Raw genomic sequence first — 14,636 nt, 5'->3', positions numbered from 1 at the left:
GTGCCCGGTGCGCTGCACCTGCTGCACAGTCACAGACACGCCTCGCCTGCGCGCCCCTCACACCAGCCGCCCGTGAACCCTGGGAGGGTCTTTCTATTTCTGTGCCCGGTGCGCTGCACCTGCTGCACAGTCACAGACACGCCTCGCCTGCGCGCCCCTCAAACCAGCCGCCCGTGAACCCTGGGAGGGTCTTTCTGTTTCTGTGCCCGGTGCACTGGCTGCACAGTCACAGACTCGCCTCGCCTGCGCACCCCTCAAACCAGCCGCCCCTGAACCCTGGGAGGGTCTTTCTATTTCTGTGCCCGGTGCGCTGCACCTGCTGCACAGTCACAGACTCGCCTCGCCTGCGCACCCCTCAAACCAGCCGCCCCTGAACCCTGGGAGGGTCTTTCTATTTCTGTGCCCGGTGCGCTGCACCTGCTGCACAGTCACAGACACGCCTCGCCTGCGCGCCCCTCAAACCAGCCGCCCCTGAACCCTGGGAGGGTCTTTCTATTTCTGTGCCCGGTGCGCTGCACCTGCTGTACAGTCACGGACACGCCTCGCCTGCGCGCCCCTCAAACCAGCCGCCCCTGAACCCTGGGAGGGTCTTTCTATTTCTGTGCCCGGTGCGCTGCACCTGCTGCACAGTCACAGACACGCCTCGCCTGCGCGCCCCTCAAACCAGCCGCCCCGTGAACCCTGGGAGGGTCTTTCTATTTCTGTGCGTTCTTTGCCTTTGTGCGAGAGGACGAGAAATAAATGCCCCTCGGATGGATCGGTTGCCAAGGAACAGTCCTAAGGAAGGGGGAGCCGAGCATAGAGGGCATGGAGGGGCCTGGCCAGAGGAGGGGCAGCGTTGAAGCCCCTGTCTCCCGTCAGCCCCCTCGGCAGAAAGAATCAGGGTGCGAGCAGACCCTGCCCCCCCCAGTGACGCCTCAGACCCCCCTGGATGTGTCCAGACTTCCATGATAAGGTAAGACCCCCCCCCCCCCCCCCGCGGCGCCTCAGACCCCCCTGGATGTGTCCAGACTTCCATGATGAGGTAAGACCCCCCCCCCCTGCCTCCAGACCAGACATGGCCCATGTTTCTGCAGCTGTCCCTTGGGGGGCACCGGGGGCTGGGAACAGACCCCCCCCCACCTTCTTTCCTGGATTCCTGCTATTGAAGGCGTCCGTGGCTGGAGCCGTCTAGCGCCAAGGCCTCAAGGCGCTCCAATGGCATCACGGAGAACATTATAAACATGAAGGTCTGTGGGGTCAAAGAGGGGGGGGCATAGCAGGGCCCCCCCCCCCGACCCGAGAGCCTCCATGTCTGAAGGGCTCAGACAAGACCCTCTCGGCTCAGAGACCCCAGCTTTAGAAGCACTGACCGGAGGCAGCGCCTAGAGGCAGCGCTTGGAGGCAGCGCCTAGAGGCAGCGCATAGAGGCAGAGCTCGGAGGCAGCGGTCGGAGGCAGCTCCTAGAGGCAGCGCATGGAGGCAGCGCCTAAAGGCAGCGCTCAGAGGCAGCGCCTAGACTCAGCGCTCGGAGGCAGCGCATGGAAGCTGTCCAGGGGTGTAGAGGAGGAGAGGCCTGTCCAGGGGTGCAGAGGAGGAGAGGCCTGTCCAGGGGTGCAGAGGAGGAGAGGCCTGTCCAGGGGTCAGAGGAAGTGAAGACTGTCCAGGGGGCAGAAGACGTGAGGCTTGTCCAGGGGTGCCGAGGAGGTGAGCCTGTCCAGGGGTGTAGAGGAGGAGAGGCCTGTCCAGGGGTGCAGAGGAGGAGAGGCCTGTCCAGGGGTGCAGAGGAGGAGAGGCCTGTCCAGGGGTCAGAGGAAGTGAAGACTGTCCAGGGGGCAGAAGACGTGAGGCCTGTCCAGGGGTGCCGAGGAGGTGAGCCTGTCCAGGGGTGCAGAGGAGGTGAGGCCTGTCCAGGGGTGCAGAGGAGGAGAGGCCTGTCCAGGGGTGCAGAGGAGGTGGGGCCTGTCCAGGGGTGCAGAGGAGGAGAGGCCTGTCCAGGGTCAGAGGAGGAGAGGCCAGTCCAGGGTCAGAGGAGGAGAGGCCTGTCCAGGGTCAGAGGAGGAGAGGCCAGTCCAGGGGCGCAGAGGAGGAGAGGCTTGTCCAGGGGTGCAGAGGTGGTGAGGCCTGTCCAGGGGTGCAGAGGAGGAGAGGCCTGTCCAGGGGTGCAGAGGAGGAGAGGCCTGTCCAGGGGTGCAGAGGAGGAGAGGCCTGTCCAGGGGTGCAGAGGAGGAGAGGCCTGTCCAGGGGTGCAGAGGAGGAGAGGCCTGTCCAGGGGTGCAGAGGAGGAGAGGCCTGTCCAGGGGTCAGAGGAAGTGAAGCCTGTCCAGGGGTGCAGAGGAGGTGGGGCCTGTCCAGGGGTGCAGAGGAGGTGAGGCCTGTCCAGGGGTGCAGAGGAGGTGAGGCCTGTCCAGGGGTGCAGAGGAGGTGAGACCTGTCCAGGGGTGCAGAGGAGGAAAGAGGCCTGTCCAGGGGTGCAGAGGAGGCGAGGCCAGTCCAGGGGTGCAGAGGAGGAGAGGCCTGTCCAGGGGTCAAAGGAAGTGAGGCCTGTCCACGGGTGCTGAGGAGGAGAGGCCTGTCCAGGGGTGCAGAGGAGGTGAGGCCTGTCCAGGGGTCAGAGGAAGTGAGGCCTGTCCAGGGGTGCAGAGGAGAAGAGGCCTGTCCAGGGGTGCAGAGTAGGTGAGGCCTGTCCATGGGTGCAGAAGAGTAGAGGCCTGTCCAGGGGTGCAGAGGAGGTGAGGCCTGTCCAGGGGTGCAGAGGAGGAGAGGCCTGTCCAGGGGTGCAGAGGAGGAGAGGCCTGTCCAGGGATGCAGAGGAGGTGAGGCCTGTCCAGGGGTGCAGACGAGGTGAGGCCTGTTCAGGGGTGCAGAGGAGGTGAGGCCTGTCCAGGGGTGCAGAGGAGGTGAGGCCTGTCCAGGTGTGCAGAGGAGGTGAGGCTTGTGCAGGGGTGCACAGTAGGTGAGGCCTGTCCAGGGGTGCAGAGAAGGTAAGGCCTGTCCAGGGATGCAGATGTGTAGGGTCCTGTCCAGATGTGCAGAGGAGGAGAGGCCGGTCCAGGGGTTCAGAGGAGGAGAGTCCTGTCCAGGGGTGCAGAGGAGGTGAGGCCTGTCCAGGGGTGCAGAGGAGGTGAGGCCTGTCCAGGGGTGCAGGAGGCGAGGCCTGTCCAGGGGTGCAGAGGAGGTGAGGCCAGTCCAGGGGTGCAGAGGAGGAGAGGCCTGTCCAGGGGTGCAGAGGAGGTGAGGCCAGTCCAGGGGTGCAGAGGAGGAGATGCATGTCCAGGGGTGCAGAAGAGGTGAGGCCTGTCCAGGGGTGCAGAGGAGGTGAGGCTTGTGCAGGGGTGCAGAGTAGGTGAGGCCTGTCCAGGGATGCAGATGTGTAGGGTCCTGTCCAGGGGGTGCAGAGGAGGAGAGACCTGTCCAGGGATGCAGATGTGTAGGGACCTGTCCAGGGGTTCAGAGGAGGAGAGGCCTGTCCAGGGGTGCAGAGGACGTGAGGCCTGTCCAGGGGTGCAGAGGAGGCGAGGCCTGCCCAGGGGTGCAGAGGAGGTGAGGTCTGTCCAGGGGTGCAGAGGAGGTGAGGCCAGTCCAAGGGTGCAGAGGAGGAGAGGCCTGTCCAGGGGTGCAGAGGAGGTGAGACCTGTCCAGTGGTGCAGAGGAGCTGAGGCCTGTCCAGGGGTGCAGAGGAGGTGAGGCCTGTCCAGGGGTGCAGAGGAGGCGAGGCCTGTCCAGGGGTGCAGAGGACGTGAGGCCTGTCCAGGGGTGCAGAGGACGCGAGGCCTGTCCAGGGGTGCAGAGGAGGTGAGGCCTGTCCAGGGGTGCAGAGGAGGTGAGGCCTGTCCAGGGATGCAGATGTGTAGGGACCTGTCCAGAGGGTGCAGAGGAGGAGAGGCCTGTCCAGAGGTGTAGAGGAGGGGAGGCCTGTCCAGGGGTGTAGAGAGGGGTGGCCTGTCCAGGGGTGCAGAGGAGGAGAGGCCTGTCCAGGGGTGCAGAAGAGGTGAGGCCTGTCCAGGGGTGCAGGGGAGGTGATGCCTGTCCAGGGGGGCAGAGGAGGTGAGGCCTGTCCAGCGGTGCAGAGGAGTTGAGGCTTGTCCAGAGGTGCAGAGGAGGTGAGGCCTGTCCTTTTCGGGGTGGGGTTGCAAAGGAGGTGAAAATCACATGTTCTACAAGCTCCCAAATGCTGAAAGTTATCAATCCCAGCTTCATCTAGGAAAGACCTGAGTCTAGTCCTGATTCTATGAAGAATGGATTTCTGCATCTCTTTATTCGAAGGCATATCTAAATATCTCCTTCATACAAACACAGCAGCTGGGCTTAAAAAACTCAACGTTGATCGCCAACAGTGAATTGCCTCGTTAAGGGTTTTGCAAAGGTTTTTTTACATCATTTGCTAGATGTATTGAGCATATTTATAAGGGCCTTCCCACCAATATTTTCATGTAAGAAGGTTGAGACCTTTTCTTTTAGCCGTGGAGCAAAAGCTGCTTGTTGTAGGGGACTACCTTCCCGACAACCAGTCCATGACACTACTAACTAGAGTAGTCAGTTTCCAGTAACGTGTCCCTGAACACCTACTAGCTCTTCCTTCTATGTTTGTGTTCTGAGCCCATCCTCCTCCCCTCGGACCCACCAAGGATGTTTGGTTCTGTGTGTAAAGGCGCTTTCTTGTACTGGATTCATGTGAGGTGCAGAGCCCATTTCAGGTGTCTCCCTTGTATCTACGCAGCCTCTAAAGTTGTGTGCTGTTCCATAACGTTAGTGACAATCTGCATTCTCTCCTTTCACTGCATGCCACGCCGCTGCTTTTTAGAGTCTCTCCTCGTATTGAAATTCTTTGTAAAGCAGATGACCCTTGTAGGGAAGATTATAATCTCTCTGACACCCCTTGGTCCCTAATATCCCATACCTGTCCCCCAAAAACATGATTTACTATAAGGTAATACTTCCCTAAAATATTGCTAATTTTGCCCATGCTTCAGTCCATATAAAATTAGTCTTTGCCCTCCCACCCTCTTGTCCACACAGTATCCTTCCTTTATCCCGCCAGCTATTACATGCTCACCTCTCAAGAGAACTTACAGACAGAATAGAAGTTTTTCTGCTGTTGGACACTCAACACTTTCTGTTAGTAACTCCACTGGGTGCAATCCCATTGGTGCCTGGCCTGTGTTATTGCATTGTTTGCGTCTGATTCTCCTCGTGCCTGGCCTGTGTTATTGCTTTGTTTGCATCAACCCTAGTGCCTGGCCTGTGTGATTGCATTGTTTGCATTAGATTCTACTCGTGCCTGGTCTGTGTTATTACATTGTTTGCATTAGATTCTCCTAGTGTCTGGCCCGTGGTATTGTATTGTTTACATCAAACCTAGTGCCTGGCCATGTTATTGCATTGTTTGCATCAACCCTAGTGCCTGGCCTGTGTTATTGCATTGTTTGCATTAGATTCTCCTAGTGTCTGGCCCGTGGTATTGTATTGTTTACATCAAACCTAGTGCCTGGCCATGTTATTGCATTGTTTGCATCAACCCTAGTGCCTGGCCTGTGTTATTGCATTGTTTGCATTAGATTCTCCTAGTGTCTCGCCCGTGGTATTGTATTGTTTGCATCAGATTCTTCACGTGCCTGGCCTGTGTTATTGCATTGTTTGCATCAACCCTAGTGCCTGGCCTGTGTTATTGCATTGTTTGCATCAGATTCTTCTAGTGCCTGGCCCGTGTTATTGCATTGTTTACATCAAACCTAGTGCCTGGCCATGTTATTGCATTGTTTGCATCAACCCTAGTGCCTGGCCTGTGTTATTGCATTGTTTGCATAAGATTCTCCTAGTGCCTGGCCCGTGTTATTGCATTGTTTACATCAGATTCTCCTTGTGCCTGGCCTGTGTTATTGCAGTGTTTGCATCAGATTCTCCTCGTGCCTGGCCTGTGTTATTGCATTGTTTGCATAAGATTCTCCTAGTGCCTGGCGTGTGTTATTGCATTGTTTGCATCAGTTTATTCTAGTGCTTGGCCCATTTTATTGCATTGTTTGCGTCAGATTCTCCAAGCCCCTGGCCTATGTTATTGCATTTTTGTATTTTTTGCTGAGTTTTATATAGCGCAAACTTGACCCGAAGGTTTTGGGTATCAGAGCGCTTTACACGAGCACCAGTTGCATTACATGAGGACACATTAATTTTTGTTAGGCACGGGGAGATTAAGTGATTTGCCCAGAATCACAGGATGTTGCGCGTCCTTGCCGAGACTCGAACCTGGTTCCCTAGATTTGAGGTCGACCGCGCTAGCCATTAGGCCAACTCCTCTCTACATTGTATTGCACTGTTGCATTGCATTGTTTGCATAAGATCCTTCTAGTGCAGCGGAAGACCTTAAGGCAGACCTATCCTCCTATAACCTTCACTTAAAAAACCATCAGCCAACTCACACTAAGGGCCATCTTTTGGACCCTATTTTCTCAAATGTTCCCGAATTGACTGCAGAAGTGCCCCTTCCCGTCCCCTGGTCGGACCATTACATAATCCCCTTTAAGTATCAAATTTCCATCGAAATCCCAGGCAGACCCCCCCCTCAGGTTCCATCCCGCCCATGGCCAAAACTAGACACAGTAGCCTGGACTTGCAAACTTGCAGCCACTGCTCCAATCCTCGATTCAGACCCGGCGATAGCGGATCAACAACTCCGCACCTGGATCAAAAAATCCCTCGATTCAGTCCTGCCTAATAAACCTCTCCCCAGTAAGAAAGGAACATTTAAATCTCCCTGGTTTACACCTGAGCTGCGCAAATTAAGGAAAAACTGTAAAAAGCTTGAACGCTTATGGAGAAAGGACTGGGCTGCAAAGAGTAAAGGAGAATACAAAGCAGCCATGAAGCGCTACAAAGCCAGCCTAAAAAACACCCAAGCTGCCTTCTTCGAAGAAAAAATACAAGCTGCAGCCTACTCCTCTAAAGAAACCTACCGTATCATCTGTTTATTGACGAAAGTCCCTGAACCACAGCTTATTGCTGATCCCTCAGGCTCCAGATGTAATCAGTTAGCTGAGTTCTTCTCCTCTAAAATTAACAACATCTTAAAAACCCTCCCCACATCCTCCCAGACCTGCCATCCTCTTCTATGGCATCCGATGCCCCTTGCCTTGACTCCTTCTCCCAGGTAACCACGGAGGTGTTTCTAGCCACCCTAAACTCAGTTAAGAGCGGAGAACCGTCAGACCCCGCCCCCATGAATAAACTAAAACTGGTAGCCCCCACGGTGACTCCCCTCTTCACCAACCTAATCAATTCCTCCCTTAACCAAGGCATTGTCCCCCCAAACTGGAAAAGGGCCATAATCAGATCGCTACTGAAAAAACCCCACCTTGACACCTCAGATCTGGCCAACTTTAGACCGATCTCACGTCTCCCCGGTATCAGCAAGGTGGATGGAAATATTGTTAATCAACAACTCTCCACCTTTCTGGAGTCCAATGACCTCCTGCGTCTCTCCCAGACAGGGTTTAGACCAGGGCAGGGCACAGATACGGCCCTCATAGCCGTGATCGAAGAAGCAAGAACCATCTGGGATGCAGGGGGATCAGTGGCAGTGATCCTCCTGGACTTAAGCGCTGCATTCGACACGGTGGACCACGCCATCCTCATCCACCGGCTTAACAGAGCGGGAGTCACTGGCACCGCCCTGGCCTGGCTCAAATGTTTTTTGGAGCATAGAACTTTCGAGGTAGCTGACGGGCATGCTCATTCCAGAGCATTACTCCTTCAGTGTGGGGTCCCTCAGGGCTCCTCCCTGAGCCCCCCACTTTATAATATGTATATGTCCCCCCTGGAAGATATCGTGACACCTTTTAGCATAAAGGTAGTCATGTATGCCGACGACACCCAACTTGCGTCTCCCTAAATCAGTCGGCCCAATGCTTGGACAACACTAGCCACTTGCCTTCAGAACATCTCAAAATGGATGAGCGACTCTCGTCTTAAACTTAATGGGGAGAAAACAGAGATTTTACTACTTGGCGACCCATGTAAACTCCCTACCACACTCTCATGGCCACCCTGCATGGGAACACCACCCACCCCTAAAAAGGAAATCAAGAGCCTAGGCATCTGGATTGACCAAGACCTCAACTTTAAAGCCCAAGCGAGGAAAACCGCTGGAACATGCTTTGGCCTCATGCGGACAGCACGGAAAATCCTCCCCCTAATCCCCCTCCAGTCCAGAAAAGTCTTTATCCAGGGCCTAATCATCTCAAGACTGGACTATGGAAATGCCCTATACCTAGGGGCCCCAAAATTGGTCATCAACAAACTGCAACACGTCCAGAATGCAGCAGCCAGGCTCCTCACTGAGACAAAGCACAGATGCTCCGCTAAACCTGCTCTCACATCACTACTTTGGCTCCCAATTCAGGAAAGAATTATCTTCAAAACCCTCTGTATTTCGCACAAGATCCTCCATGGCAGAGGCCCCCCCGCATACTGAGACCGCTCATCAAACCTCACAAAGCCAATAGACAGCTGAGATCAAGTACCCTCTCCCTGCCAGTGTCCCCAGAATAAGAAGAGCACGCTCAGGGGGACGCCTCTTCTCATATAACGCCTCAAAGCTATGGAATGCCCTTCCCCTCAATATCCGAAGGGAAACCAACCTATTGGCCTTCCGTAGGTTACTAAAAACCTGGCTCTTCCCCAGAACATCCCCCTTCCCTGGATCTAGCATGCCGAGCAACAGCGCTGGGACGCCCACGGGTAGCTACGCGCTTTAGAAATCTGACTCAAATCAAATCAAATCAAATCATTCTAGTGCCTGGCCTATGTTATTGCATTGTTTGCATCAGATTCTTCTCGTGCCTGGCCTGTGTTATTGCATTGTTTGTGTCACGTATTTCTAATACCTGGCCTGTGTTATTGCGTTGTTTCCATCACGTTTTTCTAGTACCTGGCCTGTATTATTGCATTGTTTGCATCAGATTCTCCTAGTGCCTGGCCTGTGTTATTGCATTGTTTCCACCAACCCTAGTGCCTGGCCTGTGTTATTGCATTGTTTGCATCAATCCTAGTGCCTGGCCTGTGTTGTTGCATTGTTTCATCAGACTATTCTAGTGCGTGGCCTGTGTTATTGCATTGTTTGCGTCACGTTTTCCTAGTGCCTGGCCTTTGTTATTGCATTGTTTGCATCAACCCCAGTGCCTGGCCTGTGTTATTGCATTGTTTGCATAAGATTCTCCTAGTACCTGGCCTGTGTTATTGAATTGTTTGCATCAGATTACTCCAGTGCCTGGCCCGTGTTATTGCATTGTTTACATCAATCCTAGTGCCTGGCCCATGTTATTCCATTGTTTGCACAAGATTCCTCTACTGCCTGACCTGTGTTATTGCATTGTATGCATCAACCCTAGTGCCTGGCCTGTATTATTGCATTGTTTGCATCAATCCTAGTGCTTAGCCTGTGTTATTGCATTGTTTGCATCAACCCTAGTGCCAGGCCTGTGTTATTGCGTTGTTTGCATAAGATTCTCCTTGTGCCCGACCTGTATTATTGTATTGTTTGCATCAGATTTTCCAAGTGCCTGCTGTGTCATTGAATTGTTTACATCAGATTCCTTAGTGCCTGGCCTGTGTCATTGAATTGTTTACATGAGATTCTCCTCGTGCCTGGCCTTTGTTATTGCATTGTTTGCATAAGATTCTCCTATTGCCTGGCGTGTGTTATTGCATTGTTTGCATCAGTTTATTCTAGTGCTTGGCCCATTTTATTGCATTGTTTGCGTCAGATTCTCCAAGTCCCCGGCCTATGTTATTGCATTTTTGTTTTTTTTAGCAGAGTTTTTTGTAGCGCAAACTTGACCCAAAGGTATTGGGTATCATATCGCTTTACACGAACACCAGTTGCATTACATGAGGACACATTAATTTTTGTTAGGCACGGGGAGATTAAGTGATTTGCCCAGAATCACAGGATGTTGCGCGTCCTTGCCGAGGCTCAAACCTGGTTCCCCAGATTTGAGGTCGACCGCGCTAGCCATTAGGCCAACTCCTTTCTCCATTGTATTGAATTGTTGCATTGCATTGTTTGCATAAAATCCTTCTAGTCCCTGACCTGTGTTATTGCTTTGTTTGCATCAGATTCTCCTCGTGCTTGGCCTGTGTTATTGCTTTGTTTGCATCAGATTCTCCTCGTGCTTGGCCTGTGTTATTGCTTTGTTTGCATCAGATTCTCCTCGTGCTTGGCCTGTGTTATTGCTTTGTTTGCATCAGATTCTCCTCGTGCTTGGCCTGTGTTATTGCTTTGTTTTCATCAGATTCTGCTCGTGCTTGGCCTGTGTTATTGCATTGTTTGCGCCAGATTGTCCTCGTGCCTGGCCTCTGACTGCAAGGACACTGCTCTCTTCCTGCAGTTTGAATCTACTTCCTATTTATGTAGCAACAGACAGCACAACATGTCTGCCAGAGATATTGTAAGGTCAGAAACAGTAAATAGGTAAGTAGGTATGATGGAAAACAAACTGTTGAGTAAGATTTTCAAAAAGAAGCTGCTTTGATAGATGGCAAAACATCCATGTGCAAACATCATCAGTAGGACAATGGTACATGGAATGATAATGGTAGATTTATTTACACTTCTGTGCAGTGCGTGTCACTCATTGTTCTTTTCTTCCACTCTCATTGGATGGTAGTAATTTTAAATATCTTTACATCCAACAGAAAACCATCCTTGAATGTATGAAATCATCATCTATAATGAAGCTAATGTCGTAAGTCTTCAATAATAGCAGAAATAATGAGCTACAGTATTCAGCAACACATCAGTGCAGTCAGCGACAGAGGAACCTGCACACAAACAGACAGATCCCGGATGAAGCATCAAGGGCAGTTCAGTGATTGTAAGAGGCTGAGCTGTGCACCTCCACGCCACGAGACGAAGAAATGACCTCTACAAAATTAAGGCAACAACAATAACCAACAACCTCCTGTATAAACAAGTGTCCAATACCAGCTTTGATCGTGGGATCAGTATGATGTGATTACGGCAGTGCTCTGTTTTCTAATATAATGACAAGCCATCATTTAGCACTCTAGGTGAATTGTAAGCTCTTTCTGGGTAACTCACAACAGTCAGAGAAAAGCACAACAGAGCGGAGCCAGACAACTGACGGGTAAAGGAAAGAGGAGTTTTTGTATCTACAATACAACAGACTATCGCAATTTGCACCGGCCAAAAGGAAGATACATCTTTACCCACAAGAGAGCATAGCCATAATCCAATCTAAAGGCACAATCACCTACAAAGACACCTTCTACGTATTAGGAGTGTGGCAAATTTTTGGTGGCTATTGCATTTTATTGTTAAAACAGAAATCAAATGTGTAAAATACCACACACATAAAAAGTGTGTGAGAAAAACACAAGTGCTTTATCAGCCATGTTGTCCCATAAGGAAATACAGTCATGGGATGTAGACAAATATATACCCGACCAACAAACACTAACCAAGAAAGAAGACTCATATACATGCAGCAAGAGCTTTAGTTTGTCATCACTACTCAAGCTTGATCAGCACACGTACACAGGAGAAAAAACATTCAAGTGCAGTGAATGTGTAAAGAGCTTTAGGCGGTTATTAGAACTACAAATACACCAGCGAACACACACAGGAGAAAAACCATTCAAGTGTAGCAAATGTGAAAAGTGCTTTAGTCGATTATCAGTGCTTCAAAGTCATCAGCGAACACACACGGGGGAAAAACCATTCAAGTGCACTGAATGTGCAAAGTACTTTAGTGAGTTATCAAGCCTTCGAAGACATCAGCGAACACACACAGGGGAAAAGCCATTCAAGTGCAGTGAATGTGTGAAGAGCTTTAGTAACTTATCAGAACTAGAAAGACACCAGCGAACACACACAGGGGAAAAGCCATTCAAGTGCAGTGAATGTTTAAAGAGCTTTATTCAGTTATCACAACTTCAGAGTCATCAGCAAACTCACACAGGATTAAAGCCATTCAAGTGCAGTGAATGTGTAAAGAGCTTTAGTCAGTTATCACAACTTCAGAGTCATCAGCGAACACACACGGGGGAAAAGCCATTCAAGTGCAGTGAATGTGTGAAGAGCTTTAGTCACTTATCAAACCTCCAAACTCATCAGCGAACACACACGGGGGAAAAGCCATTTAAATGCAGTGAATGTTTAAAGAGCTTTAGTCGATTATCAGTGCTTCAGAGTCATCAGCGAACACACACGGGGGAAAAACCATTCAAGTGCACTGAATGTGCAAAGTGCTTTAGTGATGTATCAAGCCTTCGAAGACATCAGCGAACACACACGGGGGAAAAACCATTTAAATGCAGTGAATGTGTGAAGAGCTATAGTCGATTATCATACCTACAAAGTCATCAGCGTACACACACAGGGGAAAAACCCTATCATTGTAGTGAATGTGACAGTAGTTTTCGCAGCTTTTCAGCATTAAGGATTCATCAGCGAACTCACACAGGAGAAAAACCATTCAAGTGCAGTGAATGTGTCAAGAGCTTTAGTCAAGTATCAGACCTACAAAGACATCAGCGATCACACACAGGTGAAAAACCATTCAACTGCAGTGAATGTGGGAAGAGCTTTAGTCAGTTATCACACCTTCAAAGTCATCCGCGAATACACACGGGGGAAAAAATATTCAACGGCAGTGAATGTGGGAAGAGCGAACACAGAGACTCCGGAAAGAACTTAATAACATCAAAAATAATACTGACCCATCTGAGGACATAGACAAGAGCAGAACAGTGCAGTTATTGTGAGAGGAATGAATTACGGAAAAAAATTCAATTCAAATTATGTGGGACATTGAAATGCCAGGTGATAGAAGACCAGACTAGCAGTAAAGAAGGAAAACAGATAACAGTATTTACAGAATTATACAAGTGTTTGTTTTCAGTGATTGTTCACTTCCGTACACATAGCAAAGCAACATGATGTACCAGGATACACAGTGGGTGGCTAGTACAATGTGGACTAAAAGAAAAGAAAAATTGTTGATTTTTATTTGGTGAAGAAGAGATACAAAGAAAAACATTCAATCGCACCTGATCACACTACCTGTAAAAGCAACACTGAACAATACTGGGACTAACAACGATATTTTCAGCTAACTTGTCGGATTAGTGATAAACCCTATAAACCAAACACACCCAGAGTGGACATGTTGTCAGGGCTCTGTAAATGGGAAACGTCATTGGTAAAATATATGTATTACTATTAACAAATGCCACTGCAGTATATGTGATGAACTAAAGCGAAGCACAGGTGTTCAAGAAATAACCTGTTTTGAGATATAAAAGAGCATATACCTTGTTTTTAAGTAACGTTTGCTGCATCTTTTACACTCTGTTATCGGTTGATGGATCAGCTCGTGCCTCGGGCCTTATAACTAAGTGTGACCCGTGGCTCCTCTCCGACATGGCTCTCCCTATTCATTTTGTGACTTGCCAAACTCTACTTTTTACCAGAATTGAGCCATTGTAAGCAGTCGACTCTGTTTGAAGAATGTGGTGAAATTGCGAAATCCCACATCAAAAGTATATATGTGACAGGACAATCAGTTGCACTCTCAGCAACTCGTCTTCCACACTTGATTGTCCCTTGTCCTCAAATGTTCTAAAGGATTTGTCGTATGAATGCCTGAAGTGGCAGTGTCATTCATGAAGCTAACGCTAACAGGAATGTGTGGGAGAAAGAGAGGGTGAGAGATAAAGAGAGCGAGAGAGACAAAGAAAGGGGCAAGAAATAAAGAGAAATTGAAGGAGGGGGAACGGCACGTTATTTGTACTCACCTAAAAATAGAAGAAGAAGCCAAATACATGTCAATGTGTGACATCACCAGAGAAATGGACTGAACACCTGTGAATTTATATGTGTATTTTTAATACATATAGACCCATGTCATGCCAATAGACAGCGCATAAGTAAGGAAAATAGTGAAGGAGCCCATTATCATATGCAAATCACAGTGACGTCACATGTAGTGACATCACAAGAAGTGATGTCAGGCCCTTATACTAATTTTCACGTGAAAGGTTGACGGCCTGTTTTAAAAACACAAAACAAGAAACATAAAATAATGTAAAAATAAGTTTGGGGTTTCACTTTTTATACATCATGTATTTTACCCACTATTAGTTTGTAACTAAACTCGGAAATGACTGAAAGTGAAGATATTTTTAAACAGAAATGTGAAACTTGGAAATTACATTTTTAAACAGTTTTCAGCGAATAAATAAAATGTGCTTTTAATTTGCGTTCGTTTCCTGACGTTATTCTTTATCCAGCCCCTAAGCCCCAATGTGTTTCACATTTACAGTGTATTAAGCAAAAGAAGGTCTAATTTTGTCAAGTTCTCTGTTCCTCTCTTGCGCCACTCACACAAACACTCAGAGGCCTGTGGCTGCAGTGCTGGGGCACAAAGTAACAATTATCAGTCGCAGGCTAAAGAACTAGATGAACTGAGTCAAGTTTCTAGATAATAGTGGGGGGACCCCTTCAAACTGTGGCTACCCCCGACTTGTGCTGTGCTGATAAAGCAATAGTGAATTTGACTAATTTATGATGAATTGAAATGAGAGAAAGAGAAGAAGAGAGCGAGGTGCAGGATATATTAAAGAAAATGAAAAAAAGGAAC

General features: G+C 49.7%; 1 protein-coding gene across 1 annotated transcript; it reads left to right on the top strand.

Annotated features, from left to right (window-relative positions):
* Positions 1 to 819: 819 nt before the first annotated feature.
* On the top strand, positions 820 to 14,230 carry LOC144767786 (uncharacterized). The gene is made up of 2 exons (XM_078651167.1): positions 820 to 955; positions 10,669 to 14,230. The coding sequence occupies exon 2, from the start codon at positions 11,387 to 11,389 to the stop codon at positions 12,728 to 12,730; it is 1,344 nt and encodes a 447-aa protein (XP_078507293.1). The 5' UTR covers positions 820 to 955; positions 10,669 to 11,386; the 3' UTR covers positions 12,731 to 14,230.
* The last annotated feature ends 406 nt before the right edge of the window (positions 14,231 to 14,636 follow it).

This window comes from Lissotriton helveticus, chromosome 1_1 (genome assembly GCF_964261635.1).
Source record: "Lissotriton helveticus chromosome 1_1, aLisHel1.1, whole genome shotgun sequence".
NCBI lineage: Eukaryota > Metazoa > Chordata > Amphibia > Caudata > Salamandridae > Lissotriton > Lissotriton helveticus.
Note: the sequence above shows the minus strand (reverse complement) of the source record. Positions and strands in the feature narration are given on the sequence as shown.